Source organism: Rhamphochromis sp. 'chilingali' (genome assembly GCF_963969265.1).
Source record: "Rhamphochromis sp. 'chilingali' genome assembly, chromosome: 22".
Lineage (NCBI taxonomy): Eukaryota > Metazoa > Chordata > Actinopteri > Cichliformes > Cichlidae > Rhamphochromis > Rhamphochromis sp. 'chilingali'.
Genome location: NC_137950.1, coordinates 14,592,188 through 14,610,341, shown reverse-complemented (window position 1 = coordinate 14,610,341; position 18,154 = coordinate 14,592,188). Strand labels below are relative to the sequence as shown.

General features: G+C 41.1%; 1 protein-coding gene across 9 annotated transcripts in view; it reads left to right on the top strand.

The window, feature by feature from the left end:
• Positions 1-18,154, top strand: part of LOC308391256 (integrin alpha-M-like) — a 219,646-nt gene that overhangs the window by 188,357 nt on the left and 13,135 nt on the right. For all 9 annotated transcript variants that reach the window (XR_013970576.1, XM_080873828.1, XM_080873825.1 and 6 more), the window contains 7 exons: positions 121-181; positions 278-376; positions 493-573; positions 677-787; positions 940-1,053; positions 1,128-1,238; positions 1,333-1,408. Coding sequence is in view for 8 of the 9 variants with exons in the window: in XM_080873828.1 (XP_080729954.1) it covers positions 121-181; positions 278-376; positions 493-573; positions 677-787; positions 940-1,053; positions 1,128-1,238; positions 1,333-1,408 (653 nt within the window). In the remaining variant the exon portion in view is untranslated. The remainder of the gene's footprint in view (positions 1-120; positions 182-277; positions 377-492; positions 574-676; positions 788-939; positions 1,054-1,127; positions 1,239-1,332; positions 1,409-18,154) is intronic.

Genomic DNA, 18,154 nt, shown 5'->3' with positions numbered 1-18,154 from the left:
ATGTGTTTTTCTGTTTTAACAAAAGCAAACCATTAAGAAATTAACAAATGATGATTTATTGATATTATTTATAATAATAGTTATTTAATGATTGAAATATTTTTGTTTAACTCCTCTCAGCTACAGAAGTTTCACGTTGGGGATAATTCATTTGCAAAAACCCATCCAACAATCAATCAAGGTACAAATCTGTATATATCAGTATTTTTTTTTAAAGTTCATTGTATGATTTAGACCTAACTACAATGATTGGTTGTTCTCTTCTTTTCTTGTTTAGGTTAAAAATGATATCAGAGCGCTTAATTTCACTTTAGTGATCAGGGTTCCAGTGAAGCTTGGTGAAAAAGACATTTGGGTGGATTTGAGCAGCCTACAGGTAATATACATTTCAGATGTTTTAGCTGCTGACTCCAAAAAATGTTTCAATCTTAGCTGTGGGATGGGCACATGTGGCAAAGTTAGGACCGTTCAAACAAAAAATGTAAATTTCAGATTCCAGACTGTCAGAGAGGAAATGATGAAGAATCAGATGTTAGAGATTTTGTTCCAATTATACTAAAGAATAAAGTAGTGGTAAGTATGCCTCTGCACCTTGCTAGATGACAAAAATTCATAAATTCACCTCACACTGGTTCACAGCTTTTGTTTTATTCAGTCTCTCTTAAATCACCCACAGGATTGCTCTGTAGCCAGGTGCAGAGTGTTCAAATGCAACACTTTCATAGAAAAACTGCAGAGTAGGACGTATGAAATCTCTGCCAACCTCAGTTCAGGATGGATAGAGCAGGTAGTTAATGGATAATTTTTGTTATGTTTGGATTAAAACTGTCACTTTATTTGAACTATATTCTTTAGAAATGTCATATTCAATTAAAGAACACAAACTACATAAATTAAGCTTATCTCATTGGTTTTTTCTTTTTTTTTTTTCTCTCTTAGACTGGACTTGAGTATACCAAGTTCTTCTTGACCAGTACAGCCAGTCTGGAGTATGACGATAACCAGTACTTCTACTTTTCAACAGGGTCCAACTACAATCCTCCTGTTTACAAGGTGATTGCACATTTTCTCCTGTTTGAAATGCACAAGCGTGGATTATTTTGACTTTCTATCACTTCATCTATCAGATTGAGACAGTGGTGCAGGTGTATCCTACGCCAGATTTCATCAAACCAATTGTCATAGGATCCCTGGGAGGGTTGGCTTTTTTGGTTGTACTCACGGCTGGGCTGTATAAGGTGAAACACTCTTCTTACTGTTTTTTGGTGGATTTCACAACTTCAAAAAGTTACTACAGTTATTGTACTGTTATTTCTTTTTTTTCCCTGCAAGGCTGGATTTTTCAACAGTCATTATAAATGGACCCTCAATCAAGAAGAAGATGGCCCAGGTCCAGGAACTGATGAAGGTGCACCTACAACAAACACATATTTGTAGATGTGTATGCATCCTCCTGTTTTAGAAATGAACCTGCTAGATTCATATTAGAACAGACTGAATAAACAAAAAACAACCTAACACCACTTCCTCACTCATTCATTCACTATCACCTCTAGCAGAGGTTCCCATCTGTTGTTCATGGTCCTGACAAAGGGGCACAAAGTGAACCTTACAACGTGAAAGTAAATTTCATTTTAGCAATAGACACACAAAAATTTCTTTTTCAGGACCCTAAAACTTTTCAAATCATACTGTGAGAGAAGGACAGCACAATTGTGTACAAACTGATTAAATCTCACGCTGGTACCTGATGACAAGGCATAAGGAGCAGACACTGTATGTTGAGGGACCACTGTAGAAAAGGTCAGGAATTACCATCCTACGATACAATACATTCAGTAATTTTGCTTCATTGTAAGACTTCTTGCATGATATTCTGTTATTTGCGATTACCTGGGTGATTTTCTGGACACTCCTTTAAGGTGTATTTTTAAAGTAACTATTATTACTATTAAGAATCAAACTGCTTGTCTACAATTAGTTAAAAAGCTACTAAAGAACTGCTGTAATTGTGAAAACATTTACAATGTGAATGGCTTTGTTAAGAAATGAATTATGAAATATGTAACATGTATAAAAATAAATTATATTATTCTTCTGTATTTATTATATGGAGGATGTGGGTAGAATTACATTTCATATGAAGCCTTATCATTCTATCATATTAATTAGAAAAATAACAGCAGACATACAGAGCAGATATATTATTTTATAATTAGTTTACAGAAGACTAGCATCATATTAGAAATTAATGCTTTATAACAGTGGTTCTCAAACTGTGGTACGAGTACTGCTGGTGATACTTAGGCTCCCTGTAGTGGTACACGGGGAATCTCCCCCCAAAAAATTTAAGATTAAATAATAAACCATTGTGGAGGTATGCAAAGACAACACAAGAGTTCCCAAGGCTCTTCTCGGAGCTGGAGTCAACCAGAAAACATCGTGAGTCCTCTATAAAGAGCAGCCTTTCCTTATCGCCAGCGGTCGCGGCCGCTACAGAGTGCTGGCAGGCTCGTTGCCCTGGGCCTTAAAACTGCAAAGGCCGCACGGCGCAGTCATGCGGATGGTAAAAACACAGCAGCACCTTGAGAGCAGTGTAATTCCCAGCGGGTGGACAGCGGCTCTAGCGAGGCCACCACAAGATGGTATTTCATGTCGTCGGTTGAAACACCATGAAGAGCAAAATGAGCTTCAACGTGCACAAACCATGAAGAAAGGTTGTGAAGCCAAAAATCCGGCAAAAATTAAGACGTACAGCTCTGCTATCATTCCCGACATAAATGAAGACAGAAAACTAAACAGCAGTGACGTTTGTAGGGTTATTGAAGTTGGGCTAGCTGGTATCTAATGATGTACTACGTGGTGGCTAGCTACATAGCTATGTTAGCATAACATAAACACAGTGAAACTGGAAGATGAACTTTTTTCCACTAGATAAAAGTTAACATGAGGGTCCCCAATGAGTAGGGACAAATGTAACTGCATGGCAGGATGCTGTAAACCAGGGGTGTCCAAACTTTTTTCACTGAGGGCCACATACATAAAAATATAGGAGGGGCTGGACCACTTACTAGAAATTAGGTATATAACCTAAACTTTAGTGTATTAAAGTTAGAAAAATCACTTAAAAGTGGTCAAATATGTTATATTGTTGAATATAATTAAAGACAAAACTGCCTTCATCACAGCTTTCCATAAAAGGATCTTTATTGATTTATTCAGAAAAAGCTTTGGTAGCTCATTCTCAGACAAGCAGACTCAGATTTCTTGTTAGATAAAAAAATAAAGGGGAAAATGGGACGGGTACATTTCAAGCTTGTTATTTAAGTTATCAACATTAACTGACTGAACTGGACTTAAAAACAGACTTAATAACTAATTTTAGTAAATTATTCTGGTGAGTATGGCCATCCAGCTGCGGTGCTGATCGTACGCCACTCGTGCCAAAAATCAGGACAAATGTCACTTGATCAAGGACCAGATGTGCATCAGATGAGATCAGCTGATTTTGCGTGTGCCTGGGCTGTGCACAGTGGTGTGTACTCTGTGTGTTAACAAAATAAACGCATATAAGAAAGTGGTGCGCAAAAGCAGGGTAGTGACAGAACTGATGCGCATTATTGATATTTGAAGCATGTGTACCTGCACATTAACACACGGGTACTGCGGAATATATTTTTTACTCACCCTTTTTTTTTTTTTTTTTTTTTTTTTCTTTATGCCTGTCCTGTTTGGTTCTTTTGCCATCAGAATTATTGTCTAAAGGCGAAGAAAGATGCCCAACGGATTTACTTTACCAAATTGACCATCCCAACCTTGCCGTAATGGTCTATTTGATTCACCTTTTATTGTTTATTTTATTTATTTTTTTATTTTCACTTGCTAGATACGGGACAGACTTGAATGAGGAAAAGAAAAGGGAGAAAGGAAGAGGGGGAAAAAACAGCGGAGAAGAGGGACGGGGATAAAGGGCAAAAAAACCAAAAACCAACTAAATAAGCAGACAAAAAAAAAAAAAAAAAAAAAAAATATATATATATATATATATATATATATATATATATATATATATATATATATATATATATATATATATAAAAAATCACCTGGATCACCTGTTGAGAAAGAAAAAAGAAAACAAGCAGAAGAAAACGAGAGTAATACAATAAACAACATCACGATGATATATGGGAATATAACAGTAAATATTAAACATTATTGTGCAGCACGTAATATCGACAGCGCACAGTGTGCTTTGAGGTAGGAGCCAAAAAGGGTGTAGTTTGTGTGTGTGTGAGCACCCGTGTGTACACCTGTGAGCATGGACGCACTTGTATTTAAAAGGTTCCTTCATGTAATGATCTGCTAGAGGGTGTGGGGAGCCACAGCCCCGTCCTCCAGGGCATGAAGCAGGTATGGAGGAGATCAAGACTCCAGACATCCAGAGGCCCCCAGAACACAAGAGACCAAGGAAGACCAACAGAGGGGCAGCCGCGCCACTGTCCCAGAAAGAGCTGAGGAGAGTCCCAGATGAGGGCTCACTCAGCAGCCGCAGAGCAGAAGCCAGGGGGGGTTGCAGTGACGCGCCCGTGAGCTCCGCCAGCTGTGCCTGAGTGACCGAGCCCCAGGCCGAGAGGCTGGGGGCACCCCACCTCCGAAGTGGCCTGAGCGAGCCCCAGGCTCCAGGCCCCGATAAGCGGCCGCCAAGGAGTGAGCCGGTGTGTACCTGGACGCTCATCCCCAGACACAAAGAACCACCAATGCACCGATGTCTGAGGGCGTCTGCCACTGGCAGGGGAAGTGGTGGTGGGGGGAGATAGGCCTCCAAACCTTGAGAGGTGGCGTCTGATACCCAACCTGACATATAGACACAGACATACAGGCACACACAGATACAGACATCCATTCCCACCCTCGTGCTCTCATATGCAATTACTCAACACTCAACCAACGTGGAGACAGACATAAAGAGACGCTGTACACACAATCACAATCCCCAAGCATACTCTAAGAACCGGGTCTAGGTACCCTTGCCCCTGGAGGGGGAAACTGCACCCAGACCCAGGTGATGTTACCCTTTTCCCTGCGGTGGGGAGAAGCAGACCGCCCCGACTCTGCAGCAGCATGGAGGCCCCACACTCCAGACCCCAGTCGGACGGCCAACTCCTCCTCCTGGCCCCCCGCTCCAGCAGGTCGCAGAGAACGGGGGTGTGAGAAGACTCCAAACCTCCCTCCGCCCGCTCATATGTAGTGTTGATGCATGTGTGTTCTAAGGTGCATTTAAAACCCAGGAGGGCATGGAGCTACCTGCCAGATAGCAGCAGGTAAGTGCATAGCCCCTCCTGATGGCCCTCAGTGTCTACGTGTATTTAAAATTGAGAGGTGGGCAACGACACCAGGGGTGAGGTGTACACCCTGATGGTCTTTTGGAGTCCGTGTATCGTGCCCACCCCCAAGATCCTATATGTATGTGTTATGAGAGTGTGAGTAATGTGAATGTCTAAGTTGTGAGATAAAATTGAGGCACAGGCAGCCAGAAGGTGACAGAGGGGGGATGCCTCCTCTGCACCCTGGTGACACACCTTTACCCCAAGGCCCTGCATGTGTGGGTAATTGTGGTGGAGCGGGAAGAGGGAGGCAGCTGGAGATGGGGAGGGAAGGAAGGGAGGGGCAAGTGACCCCTCCCTGGGGCCAGCACCCCCCGCTGACCCCCATACTCCACAACCCGCCAGGGAAAGGGGGCTCAGGCCCATCCGAACCAGGGCCCAGAACAGCAGTGCCGCCCGGCCCCACAGAGCCCGGGACAGCCCACCCGACCCCACCACAGAGAAAACTGCACCCACCCACTCATCTTCCAGACTACACGAGACAATAGACGCCCAGGCTGAGATCTTCCTCCACCTCTCCTGTATCTCCCCCTCCTGCAGAGTGAGTTCCTGAAGAGAGGAGAGCTCCTGCAAGGTGTAACAACCTCCCCCACCAGTTGAAGAGCCCCCCAGGTGGCTCGATGCACTGGCGGCACCCTGCGCCAGGGCCGGGCCCCCATACACCCACCCGCCCACAACCCCAACAACATACCGACCAGGACCCAAGCCCCCGAGGCCCGGCCAGGGCCCCAGCCCAGAGACGGAGCACCCCCAGAACCTCACGCCTGTCCCGGACCCACCCAGGGGCTACCAGGCTACCAGGTCAGTAACCCACGTCTGTCAGCACAGACCCTCCCCTAGCCCCGCTGCACGCAGCCACGAGGAAACAGTCACCTAAGAGCCAACAGAGCCCTTAATAGGCCATGACCGCTACCCTGGGTTGAGCCCCCCAAGGAAGATGCTCCTGGGGAACCCCCTGACGCCCTAAGCCTGTCCCTACCCCCACACTAATTACAACAGCGAAGGTGGGACCAAACTATGACCCCCCCACCCCCACTAGGTGATGGAGCTAATCAAAGGAGCCCAGAGCAATTGATCTGATGTGGTGGCAGAGGCTGTATCAAGACTAATGTAATCCAATAGATAATTTCTATATTGGTTAGAATTAAGATTATTTTTATTTTTCCAGTTCATGAGGACTGTTTTCTTGGCTATGCATAGGGCAGTGAAAACCATATGCTCTATATTGTTATCTGTAGTGACATTATCTAAGCTGCCCAACAAACACACTAAAGGGGAAGTTGGAATGTTACATTTCAGACACTTTGATAAGTCTTCATATATCTCGCGCCAAAACTTCTGAACTGGTGGACAGAACCAAAGAGCTTTGATATAATTGTCCGGTGAATTGGTTTGGCAGTGTGAGCAGTTGTTGGTAGACGTAAAGCCCATCTTGAACATCTGATGACCTGTATAGTGCACTCTATGTAGTATTTTGTATTGAATTAATTGAAGACTGGGATTTCTGATTAGATGAAAGGTTTTTAAGCAAATCTGAGTCCAGAAGTTTAGGTCTAAGTTAACTGATAAATCCGCTTCCCATTTTGCAATAGGAAGTGATATTGATTCATCTATTTTAGAAAGCATTCTGTATATTTTGGATAGTAATTTGGGAGTTTTAAGAGTAAGAAATTGAACCACACTTGGTGGTGTTTGTAGTTCAACTTGACCCGGTTTAAATTTCTTTTTTACTATGGATTTAATTTGTTGATATTCTAAAAATCTTTTCTTGTTGATCCCATATTGTATAACTAGTCTGTCAAATGAAATAAATTCTGTTCCTTCTAGTATATGTTCTAAATATTTGATTCCTTTACCACTCCAATCTGAAAAGTTTATCATATTATTGTTTTGTAATATGTCAGGGTTATTCCAGATAGGTGTACGTTTGCATGGGATTAATGAAGACGCCGTCAATTTTAGAAACTCCCACCATGCTGTCAGAGAAGAGCTGATGCTGACGCTTTTGAAGCATTCATGTCGTTGGATGTTTGAGCTGATAAATGGTAGGTCTGAGATCTCTAGATTATTGCAAAGTGCTTGTTCTACATCTAGCCAAGGTTCATCTAAGAGGGTATGTTTTCGCCATTCTGAGATAAACTGAAGCCTGTTGGCTAAGAAGTAGTGCTGAAATTTAGGTAGTTCTAATCCTCCTTTATCCTTGGTCTTTTGTAGTGTTATTAAGCTTATACGTGGGGGTTTATTTTTCCAAAGGAATTTGGACATACGTGAATCTAGAGATCTGAACCAATCTTGTGGCGGTTTAATTGGGATCATTGAGAATAAATAATTTATTTTTGGTAAGACCATCATTTTTATAGCAGCAACCCTTCCCATAAGTGATATGGGTAGACATTTCCACCTAGCCAGATCACCTTCTACTTTCTTTAAAAGTGGGATATGGTTTAATTTAGTTAGATCTGCAAGCTTGGGAGAAACATTAATACGTAAATATTTTATATTTCCCGATTGCAGTGGTGTAGAAGAGGAATTATGGAAGGAGCAATTAATCGGAAGGACTGTAGATTTTGACCAGTTATTTTTTTACTCACCTAAAGTGCTCGTGCTCTCGTCCACTCCCCGCAAAAAAATTAGCAGCTGTGCGGTGTCTGTGGCATCGGTGCTCTCACTGCTTGCGATGGAGTAAAAATCAAAAGCACAAGCTTTATCAGACAGTTGCAGTTTAATGTTGGGTGACAAGTCTTCAGTGCGTCACACAACTGTATTTCTGGACATGCTGACGTTGTTGAAGTCCTGCACTTTTCCGGCCACATTATTTCGGTGACTTTAACGAGGCCTTGTTTTATGAGGTCTCCATCTGAAAAAGGCTTGCCATGTCTTGCGATGAGTTGGGTGACCTCATAGCTGGCTATTGTAGCCTTTTCTTGGACCTTTCGAGCACAAAAAAAATACTGTTGCTGACCCTGCAGGACAGCTACCCTTTGCTTTAATTTCTGCTCTCCCTCAGCACCAGTGTAAGATGCATAGGCCTGATGTTTGGTTTCATAATGACTTTGTACATTATACTCTTTCATAACTGCCACAGTTTCAGTGCAGATCAAACAGACACTTCCCCTTGGATTCTTTGAAGAAATATTCACTCTCCCACCGTGTCTGAAATTTTCTGCACTCACTTTCTACCTTTCGCTTCTTTGGTTCTGCCATGTTTAGTAACTTGGGGTAAATTTCTTCTGTGATTGTCCTTTTTGGTTGAGCAACTGCCTTAATCAACAGTAGCTCCCCCTGGTGTTAAAACTAAGAAGTGCAATACACTCAAGCAAAAGTTGAAGTGCGGGGCATATTCTATTCTATTTATAAAATTACTTGTGGGCTAATTAAAAATGGCCCGCGGGCCGGAGTTTGGACACCCCTGCTGTAAACGGACCAAACTTCAGTCAGGGGAACAACTGCAATATAAGGTTAATCATTAATATACTGCTGCATGGGCTGGGCTGTAGTTACATCGTAATGCTTTAAAAACTGAGTTTTAAAATGAATAGTGGTAATAAAAACCAACAGAGGCCGACGGTGATCACTGCCTTTTTTTTTTTTAGTGGCTTGTTCAGATTAAATAGAACAAAATAAAATGCATTAAAACATGTAAAAAAAAAAATGCAACAGCATTAATAAACACAGAATAGTTTGGACCTGGAAGCAGGTTTCATCAGGTCATCAGACCAGATATCCCACCTGCTGTAAATGTTTTAATGCAGTGCAGTTGTTATTATCACTCATCACATCCTGTTTATGACAGTTATAATATAAATATAATTCATATAAGAAATTAAATTGTCTTGTGTAAACTATATTTAGTGTTAAATAGACCTATACTACTGTACTTTAATGTTGGTTACAGTGGTGGTACCTTAAGAGCCATATATTTTATGAGGTGGTACTCATTGTGAAAAGTTTGAAAATCATTGTTCTAAGCCATCTAAGGAACTTACATACATTCTCTCCTTAGACTAAGCCACTTAACGTTTGTGAAATCGGACTCCGATAACCCTACCCTGGGCCGGGCAAACTGTTCACTAGACTTTTCACTCATAGGGCTTTTTGAATTGATCTTTGTCTGGTCCCTCACCTACTACCAATTTCAATCAGCTTCTGACTATTAAAATAGTTTCTGAAATAATTTTTTTTAAAAATGCACTTAGTGAAATAGTGTTTAACACCAAACTCAGCTAAATACTGAATCATGTACCATTAACAAGCTCTGAAACTAAATGTAAGAGCCTAAATAATAAAAGAACTCATGAGGTCATTACATATACCTCCTTCGTAGCACACTGAGCCACAGGAATGTCCTAACACCTATACCAACTGAGCAAGCCAGCTTCTTCTGGCATTGAAGAAGAAGAAGGTGTACTTTATTGGTCCCCGTGGGAAAAATCCCTCTCTGCATTTAACCCATTCACTTAGTGAAGCAGTGGGCAGCCATTGGGCGCCCAGGGAGCAGTGTGTGGGGACGGTACCTTGCTCAGGGGTACCTCAGGGTAGCTGTTCAGGGGAATCGAACCCCCGACCTTCCGATCATGGGGCCGCCACTCTACCTACTGAGCTATCCCTATCCCTGCCTGCACCCTACAGACATCCTACAGAGAAAGCTGATTTCCATTGCTTATTTCCACAGCCAGAAGCGACTGGAGGATATGCTACATCCTTCTATTTTTAAAAAGGGGAACCACAATCCCAGTCTGTTAACACAGAGCCACTGTGCCTCATCTATCATGTAATGTTGCAGACGGGTGTCAACCACCCCTTTCATCCCCAGGCTCAGCTTCCTCTTCACAAGACATGCCAGAGGGACTAAAGAGATCCACCACCCGAATATGTCCTAGATTGAAGTTCTATAAGTCTATAATTTAAATGGTAGGTTTATTTGAATAGTGTGAGACAAAATAATAACAACCCCCCCCCCCCCCCCCCCCCCCCCCCCCGAAAATATGGAACGCCAGGACTGCCATAATGAATTAATTAAATACACCATTAAATAATTAATTAAATGTGGCAATAATTAATTAAAATTGGAATTAATTAATTAAATAAATAGTTATGGCACATGTAATTAATTAATTATTGACACATTTAATTAATTATTTATGTATTTCACATTTTAATTTATTGACACATGTAATTAATTAATTATTGACACATTTAATTAATTATTTATGTATTTCACATTTTAATTAATTATTGACACATTTAATTAATTATTGACACATTTAATTAATTATTTAATGATATATTTATTTATTTCATTTTGGCAGTCCTGGCGCCTGGCTCTCATCATGAAATAATTTTATCTGTCAGCCTCACCCATCAAACTCAGGGGGCGGGGCTAACCCTGCCCATGCAGCTTCTCTAACATTTGATTGGTTGCCGTGCAAAGTAAGTCAAAACAGGTCGATCCTAGATAATCGATTGCTTGTGTAGACTTGGGGCAGCCAGGTATCCCAGAATGCAGATCAAATCACAGGCAGCAATGGTGGTGGTGTAGTTTTAAAATACCCCGTTTTTCTGTCACCAGCTACACTTTTAACAGTGTTTTAGCCGCGAATGTCGTGACGTATGTCTGGTCAGGTTGTCAACATAGAACATGTTTGCAAAAGTGCTCAGATGTTTTCAGAGATTTCACTAGCTCTGCTAACAATTAGCATGCAGAGTGCACCGAGGGGGTTACGTTAACCGGTTTGTTTACTCTCCGTGTTCCACATGTTGCATTCTCAGATTCTTATTTTCACCGAACGATCGTCTCTTTCCGCCTGGTCTTGTGTCTCTGTGCTTCTGTAACATAAAGAACGAGCTGACATTTTTCTCACGAAACCAGTGATCAGCTCAACAGACCCTCAGTTTACCTGCATGCATTCTCCTCCTCATCTGTCAGCTGTTTAACACCTGCTGCTAATTCAAGAAACACGCCTACGTTTCCTGGTGATAGTCACAGTTTAACTGGGCAGCCGGTACTCGATATAAAGCAATGTCAGCGCATTTTTCTGCACAAGATAAGGAAATATAGTGTTTTCCCCGAGCGCAGAGCTGCTGGAGCTTGTTTCCTTACAGAGCACTTTATAAGCGAACCAGCTTCATCAGCGGCTGATGTCCAATCACCGGCAAACAGCTTTGACACTTCAGCTGAGTTTTAGCTCTCAGTGGTTAAACGCTGGACTTCATTCACTCAGGTTCTGTCTGTCGGGTCACGTTTACTTCGCTGTTTTATTTACAACTGAGCAAATCGGTTTGGCTGAGGTTAAAGTTACGTTTCATAACTGCATAGTTTCACAGACGTTTAATGGTTCACTGGCACATGTGTTAGACTGAACTATCATCTAAATATCATCTGTTTTTTAATAGTTATTCAACTGTATTCTAAGCACCAGCTGTCTGTTAGAATGTGATTTTTTTTTTCTCTCTCTGTTGGCAGAGGTATAAAAATGCGCAGGAAAAGCTGACGTGCATGGCAAACTTCACCGACGATATTTAGGGAGGAATAAACACACATCAAACATAAATGAACCATTTGCCTGTCTCCATAATTGAGAGCATTTTCAACACTCTCTCTCTTTTTTTTTTTTTTTTTTTTTTTTTTTTTTTTTTTTGCTTTTTCGGTCATGTTATGTTTACCTGTCAAAGGCTTGTTACAAACTATGAAACACATCGTGCAGACTTCTGGATGTTAGAAGAAAACTAATGCTGCTCATGAAGGAGACTAAAGGCAGGAAGGTGTCCTTTAAGACTAAACATGTTAATAGGACCTCCCTATTTATATCATAGTTTATGATATAGCACGTGTATTTCAGTAATAGCCTGCTGATTTCAGTGTAGTGGTAAACAGTCGAACAGCTCACGTAGGCGTTATCTGTGATACTCCTTAACTATAATTTATCCAAGTTAACTTCAGTTAACCATTCAGACGGTTCTTTTGCAATGAAAAACATAAACACCCATGCTGCCGGTAGGTTTCCTCAGTGCCAGCTGTTAACATTATAGCTGCTTATGCAGTAACCATGGTAACCACGGACTCTGAGCGGCTGGCTCGACGGAGGTCAGACAACAATTTTACATGTATGATCTTAAAACAGGACACAGCCACTATACGTTCTGGCCTCATATCAAATGTGAAGGCAGACTGAGTCTATGTTTGACGTTTTTTATATCTAATCTTCCTTTTCAAACATTTAAACAGCAGCGAGTCTGCAGCTGAGGGAATACAAACTCAAATTGTCGGAACAGGTTTGCTCGTTTCTTGGATTCATTTGGTGATTTATTAAATGTATAACTGTTATTCTAATCTGCTGCTGAGTCTCTTACACTTTTCTTTATGCTGTATATTTTCACGTCTCTGGAATAGTTGGAATTTAGATAGTCAGCTGGGAAACTTTGTGTTAACTCATGGAGCTGAGGATATCGTGGATATCGTGGACATGCTGACCTCGCTGCGTGGTGTACAGAGCGAGGTCAGCATGATTAATATTCACAATAAAAATATTAGCCGAACATCATGGAAGTCTGTATGTGTTTCATAGTGTCGAACAACCTTTGTACAGTTAAAGCCAGCAGTTACTACATGACGGAAACACCAACGTTATCTCTTTTATGCGTTTATACACAGGTCACGCTGATTACTGAACAAAAACCCAAAGATCAGATGTTAAACAGATTTATTTGCTCTCTTGCCTCCTTAAACATGTTTTTAATGTTAGTTATAATTCAGAATTGGCGACTGAAACACGTAGGACACATAAGAACATCAGGAAATAAAACACCGATAAATATAACCTCAGTAAAAGAAGTCAGCGGGGGTTACTACAGCTGTGTACCGGGGCCTGCGCTTTGTCGGTGGGATTGCTTGCGAGGCGAGCGGGTCTATCCCACGCTTTGCCGTGAGACTGGGCAGACATCTCCGAAATCATCGAAGCACTTTTGCAAAGAGGCTGTATCTTGACAAACCGACCAGACACATGAAGATTAAACCACTTGATTCTCGGCTAAAAAAATATTAAAACGGTATTTGGTGACACACAAACAGGGTTTTTCAAAGTTCAGTTCTGTTAGCTTCCACATGCCGGTTGTTGTGTGCTAGAAACAATGGCCACCAGGCCAAAGCAATGGTTTTGACTCGATCAGCGTTAACCCCGCCCCCTGAGTTTGATGGGTGAGGCTGACAGATAAAATTATTTCATGATGAGAGCCAGGCGTCAGGACTGCCAAAATGAAATAAATAAATATATCATTAAATAATTAATTAAATGTGTCAATAATTAATTAAATGTGTCAATAATTAATTAAATGTGTCAATAATTAATTAAAATGTGAAATACATAAATAATTAATTAAACGTGTCAATAATTAATTAATTACATGTGCCATAACTATTTATTTAATTAATTAATTCCAATTTTAATTAATTATTGCCACATTTAATTAATTATTTAATGGTGTATTTAATTAATTCATTATGGCAGTCCTGGCGTTCCATAAGAAAATGCATTTCAAACTAGTTAGAAGTTAATTTGCATTTTCATGAATGAAATAAGTATTTGATTCCTGCAAAATCTGCTTTAGTACTTGGTGGCAAACCTTTGTTGGTAATAACAGGTCAGATGTATTTTGTAGCAGCAACTGAAACCTTCAGCTCCCTCCACAGATTTTCTATGGGATTAGGGTCTGGAGACTGACTAGGCCATTTTGAGACCATAATATGCTTCTTCTTGAGTCAATCCTTTGTTGCATTGGCTGTGTGTTTTGGATCACTATCATGCTGGAATACCCACCCAACCCATTTTCAATTCCCTGGCTGAGGGAAAGATGTTCTCACCCAAGATTTGATGGTACTTGGACCCATCCATCCTCCCTTTGATGCGGTGCAGTTGTCCTGACCCCTTGGCAGAAAAAACACCCCAAAACATAATGTTTCCACCTCCATGTTTGATGGTGAGGACAGTGTTCTTGGAGTCACAGGCAGCATTCCTCCTCCTCCAAACACACCGAGTTGAGTTAATGCCAAATAGCTCGATTTTGGTCTTATCTGACCACAACACTTTCACCCAGTCCTCCTCTGAATCATAGAGATGTTCAGTGGCAAACTTCAAATGAGCCCTTACATGTGTGTTCTTGAGCTGGGGGACCTTGCGGGTGACTATGGTCACAGCTGCTTTGAGATCATTGATAAATTCTTCCCGAGTAATGTAAGCCAGTGTTCCACACTGTTCTCATTCCACACTGATCTCACTTTTCTCATTATCATTGAAGCTCCACGAGGTGAGATTATGCGTGGTGCTCCAGGCTGAGGGAGATTGGCAGTTATATTATGGTTCATCTATTTGCAAATAATCACGCCAACTGTTGTCACCTTTTCACCCAGCTAAACGCGATGGTCTTGGAGCCCATTCCAGCCTTGTGTATGTCCACAATCTTGTCCTGGACATTCTTGGAAAGCTCTTTGGTCTTGGCCATGGTGCAAAGTTTGGAATATGAATAGATTGAGTGCGTCTATGGACAGATGTCTTTTATACAGGTAACAAGTTGAGAAGGCTTCCAATGTCAGCTCATTACCTGTATAAAAGACACCAGATATCTTGCTGATTGATAAGGGATCGAAAAAGTATTTCACTCATGAAAATGAAAATTAATTAATAACTTTTTTAAATGATTTTTTTTTTTCAATTTTTTTGGTTTTTGTTCGGTCTCTCACTATTCAAATAAACCTACCATTGAACTTATAGACTGAACATTTCTTTGTTAGTGGCCAAACATAATAATTTTTCCCTGACTGTATAAACAGCCATACATAGACATGAAGTATGTGCATATTAAATACAGGCCCGTTTAACCAACTCATGCTGACTCCCTTTTACAAAACTGGCACAAATGTCTCAGACAGTTGAGACATTTCACAGGAAGTCAGGCGAAAAGCAGAAATGCACACTGTATTTTTAGATTTTTCTGCTTTTTTACGCAGAGGTTTCACTTTCTGTCCATAATGAGGTTAAATGTTTTTGACAATGTCAATCCATTAGTATGAAAACAAATTGACACTATATATACAATAAGCCTTTTTTTCCTTTTTACAATTTGAAGTGAAAAGTTCAAGTGAAAATGTTTTTTCTGAGCATAACAACATTTTAGCAAATAATTTTGTTTCACATCTGCATATAAGAACTTAAGCTAGACAAAAGGTTTTATAGGCTATTGACTATTTTAATTAGTGCCAAGAAGGTTATGTTTTTTGTAGCATATGTGTGCATGTTCATGCATGCACGTCATTCTGTCTGTAAACAAAATAGCTCAAAACTTTTAAAATTAATTCCAATAAAACTTTGCAGGGAAAGTTGGGTCATGCCAATGATCCATTAAAATTTGGCTTACATTCATCAAGGTCTTGAAGGTCAACTTAATGATTGATCTGTCAAAAACTGACAAAAAGCCTTATAAATGGGATTCTTACAAGTGTGGTGTGCAATGTCAACATATAGAATGTACTATTAAGATAAATACCTTTATTAGATAGATACCTTCATTAGTCCCACAAGGGGAAATTTCATGTTAAGGCTGCCGACCTATTGCACGCAATGGCGGCGCCATCTTACCCTCCGACCATACATACATTACACAAAAACATCACATGGGGAAGACAGGTCAGAGAGGTATAACAGAAGATTTACAATACGATGTCGTGTTTGACCTCTAACCTCTACTTCAAGATCAATAGATTAATCTGAAAGTCAAAGTGATATTAATGATATATAGAGCTATTTTAAACATATGCTTCTTATTGCTAGTGTTGTATATAGGCATATAGGGAATGCTGTTTAAGATTCTCATTATCACAGGGGAACACCCAGGCGTTTCCAGCGAAGGTGAGAAGTCTTGTTATGCTGCTGAAGTTGTGGCTGAAGTGTGAGTTGAAGATCTCACAGATAGGGGTCTCTGCCAGTATCCTCCTGTGCCACCTCACTACCACAGGTGGTTATCAATTGACAGCTCAGCTCCTCTCTTCACCAGAGTGTCCAAAACATAAAGCCTTAAATCTGATGATACAATTGCAAAATCGATCATTGACATGCAGCCTAGGGTGTTCTGGTGCTACTTGCTCTTATGGACATCCATATGTTCAAACATGGTGTTCATTATGGATAGACTGTGATTTGCACAGAAGTCCAATAACAGAACACTTGAGTTCAAATCATGCAGGCCTCACAGTCATACTCCTCAGGGTCTGACTGTCATTACCCACATAAGCACTGAAGTCTCCCAGAAGGATGACTGTTGGGTCTGGGCTTCCACAGGCCCCGCTGGTTTAGAAACTTATTCTCGTTAATGACAAAAACAAGACGAACATCTTTTACTTGCTAGCAAGGGAGGCCCTGGTCGGTTTCTCAGAAAAGCACTCTGAATCCAACCACAGACTGACCCCACCATAGGCCTCCGCTTGCCACCTTTTATTGAAAACAGTTACAGTACACACAAGCGCCTCCCATTGTAAAACCCCTCCAATGGTTACAAAAGACAAGGCACTATGTATGTATGTGTGTGCACGTGTAAGCACGTATGTGCATGTGTATGCATTTGCAAGTGTGTGTGTGTGTGTGTGTGTGTGTGTGTGTGTATGTGAGTATGTGTGTTTGTGTTTGGGGGTGCGTTTGTGTGACCTCCTGCCCACAAAAGGATCATAAATGCAGGAAGTTTACTAAGCAACAAACAGAATCTTTAGATAGGATGTGCCTAATAAAACACTTCAGCCTCCCCCACCAACAAACTGGCTGGAGAGGTGGTCAGAGACAAAGGAATGTCTTTGATCCTGCTGCTTGAACTAAGACTTACAAATTTAAGTAACACAATGACATTTAACAATTTGACTCCAACAATGACTGAGTCACAAGATAGAGTTCCCTCAAACACCCCTCGGAGTGACACCAAGAAGAGTACTCAGAACTGTCATTTGGGGCATAAGTACACAGGACAGTAAGGACCTGTTCTCTGGCCTGAAGGTGCAGGGAAAAATAAACATGTGCAAGCTCCACCATACAGTATAGACAGCAGGCATACAATTATTGCCATCCCAGCCCACCTCCTCTCATCAAGGGAAACTCCAGACTCAAAAAGAATTCAAGCCCTCTCCAGAAGACTGGCTCCAGATCCAAAGTCACACATTAAGATGAGCCCAACTATATCTAGCTGGTATCTCTAAACCTCCTGCACTAGCTCAAAGTACTTCCCTACCAGAGAGATGACGTCCATGTCGCAATCACCACCCTTGATATACAGGGATTGGTCTGCCAAGGCCTTTGGCTTTAGTCTTTCCAACACACATTGCAGGAAGTGGACCTATCCGGTCTTTAAGTGATGATGTGATGAATCCTGCTATCAGGCCCAAACTACTCTGCGTTTAATAAGGCTGTTTTGTATTTAACATATTTTAATGCTTTGTATCTTGTTCTATTTAATCTCAACAAGCCCCTATAAAACAGTCAGTGATCACTGTTGGCCTCTGTCGGTTTTTATTACCGCTAATCATTTTAAAACTCTGTTTTTAAAACCTTACAATGTAACTACAGCTCAGCCCATGTGGCAGTATATTAATGACTAACCTTGTATTGTGGATGGGTTATCTCATTTGTTCTCCTGACTGAAGTTTGGTCCGTTTACAGCATCCTGCCATGTGATTGCATTTGTCCCTAACGTTTGGGAACCCTCACGTTAACTTTTATAGAGTGGAAAAAAGTTAG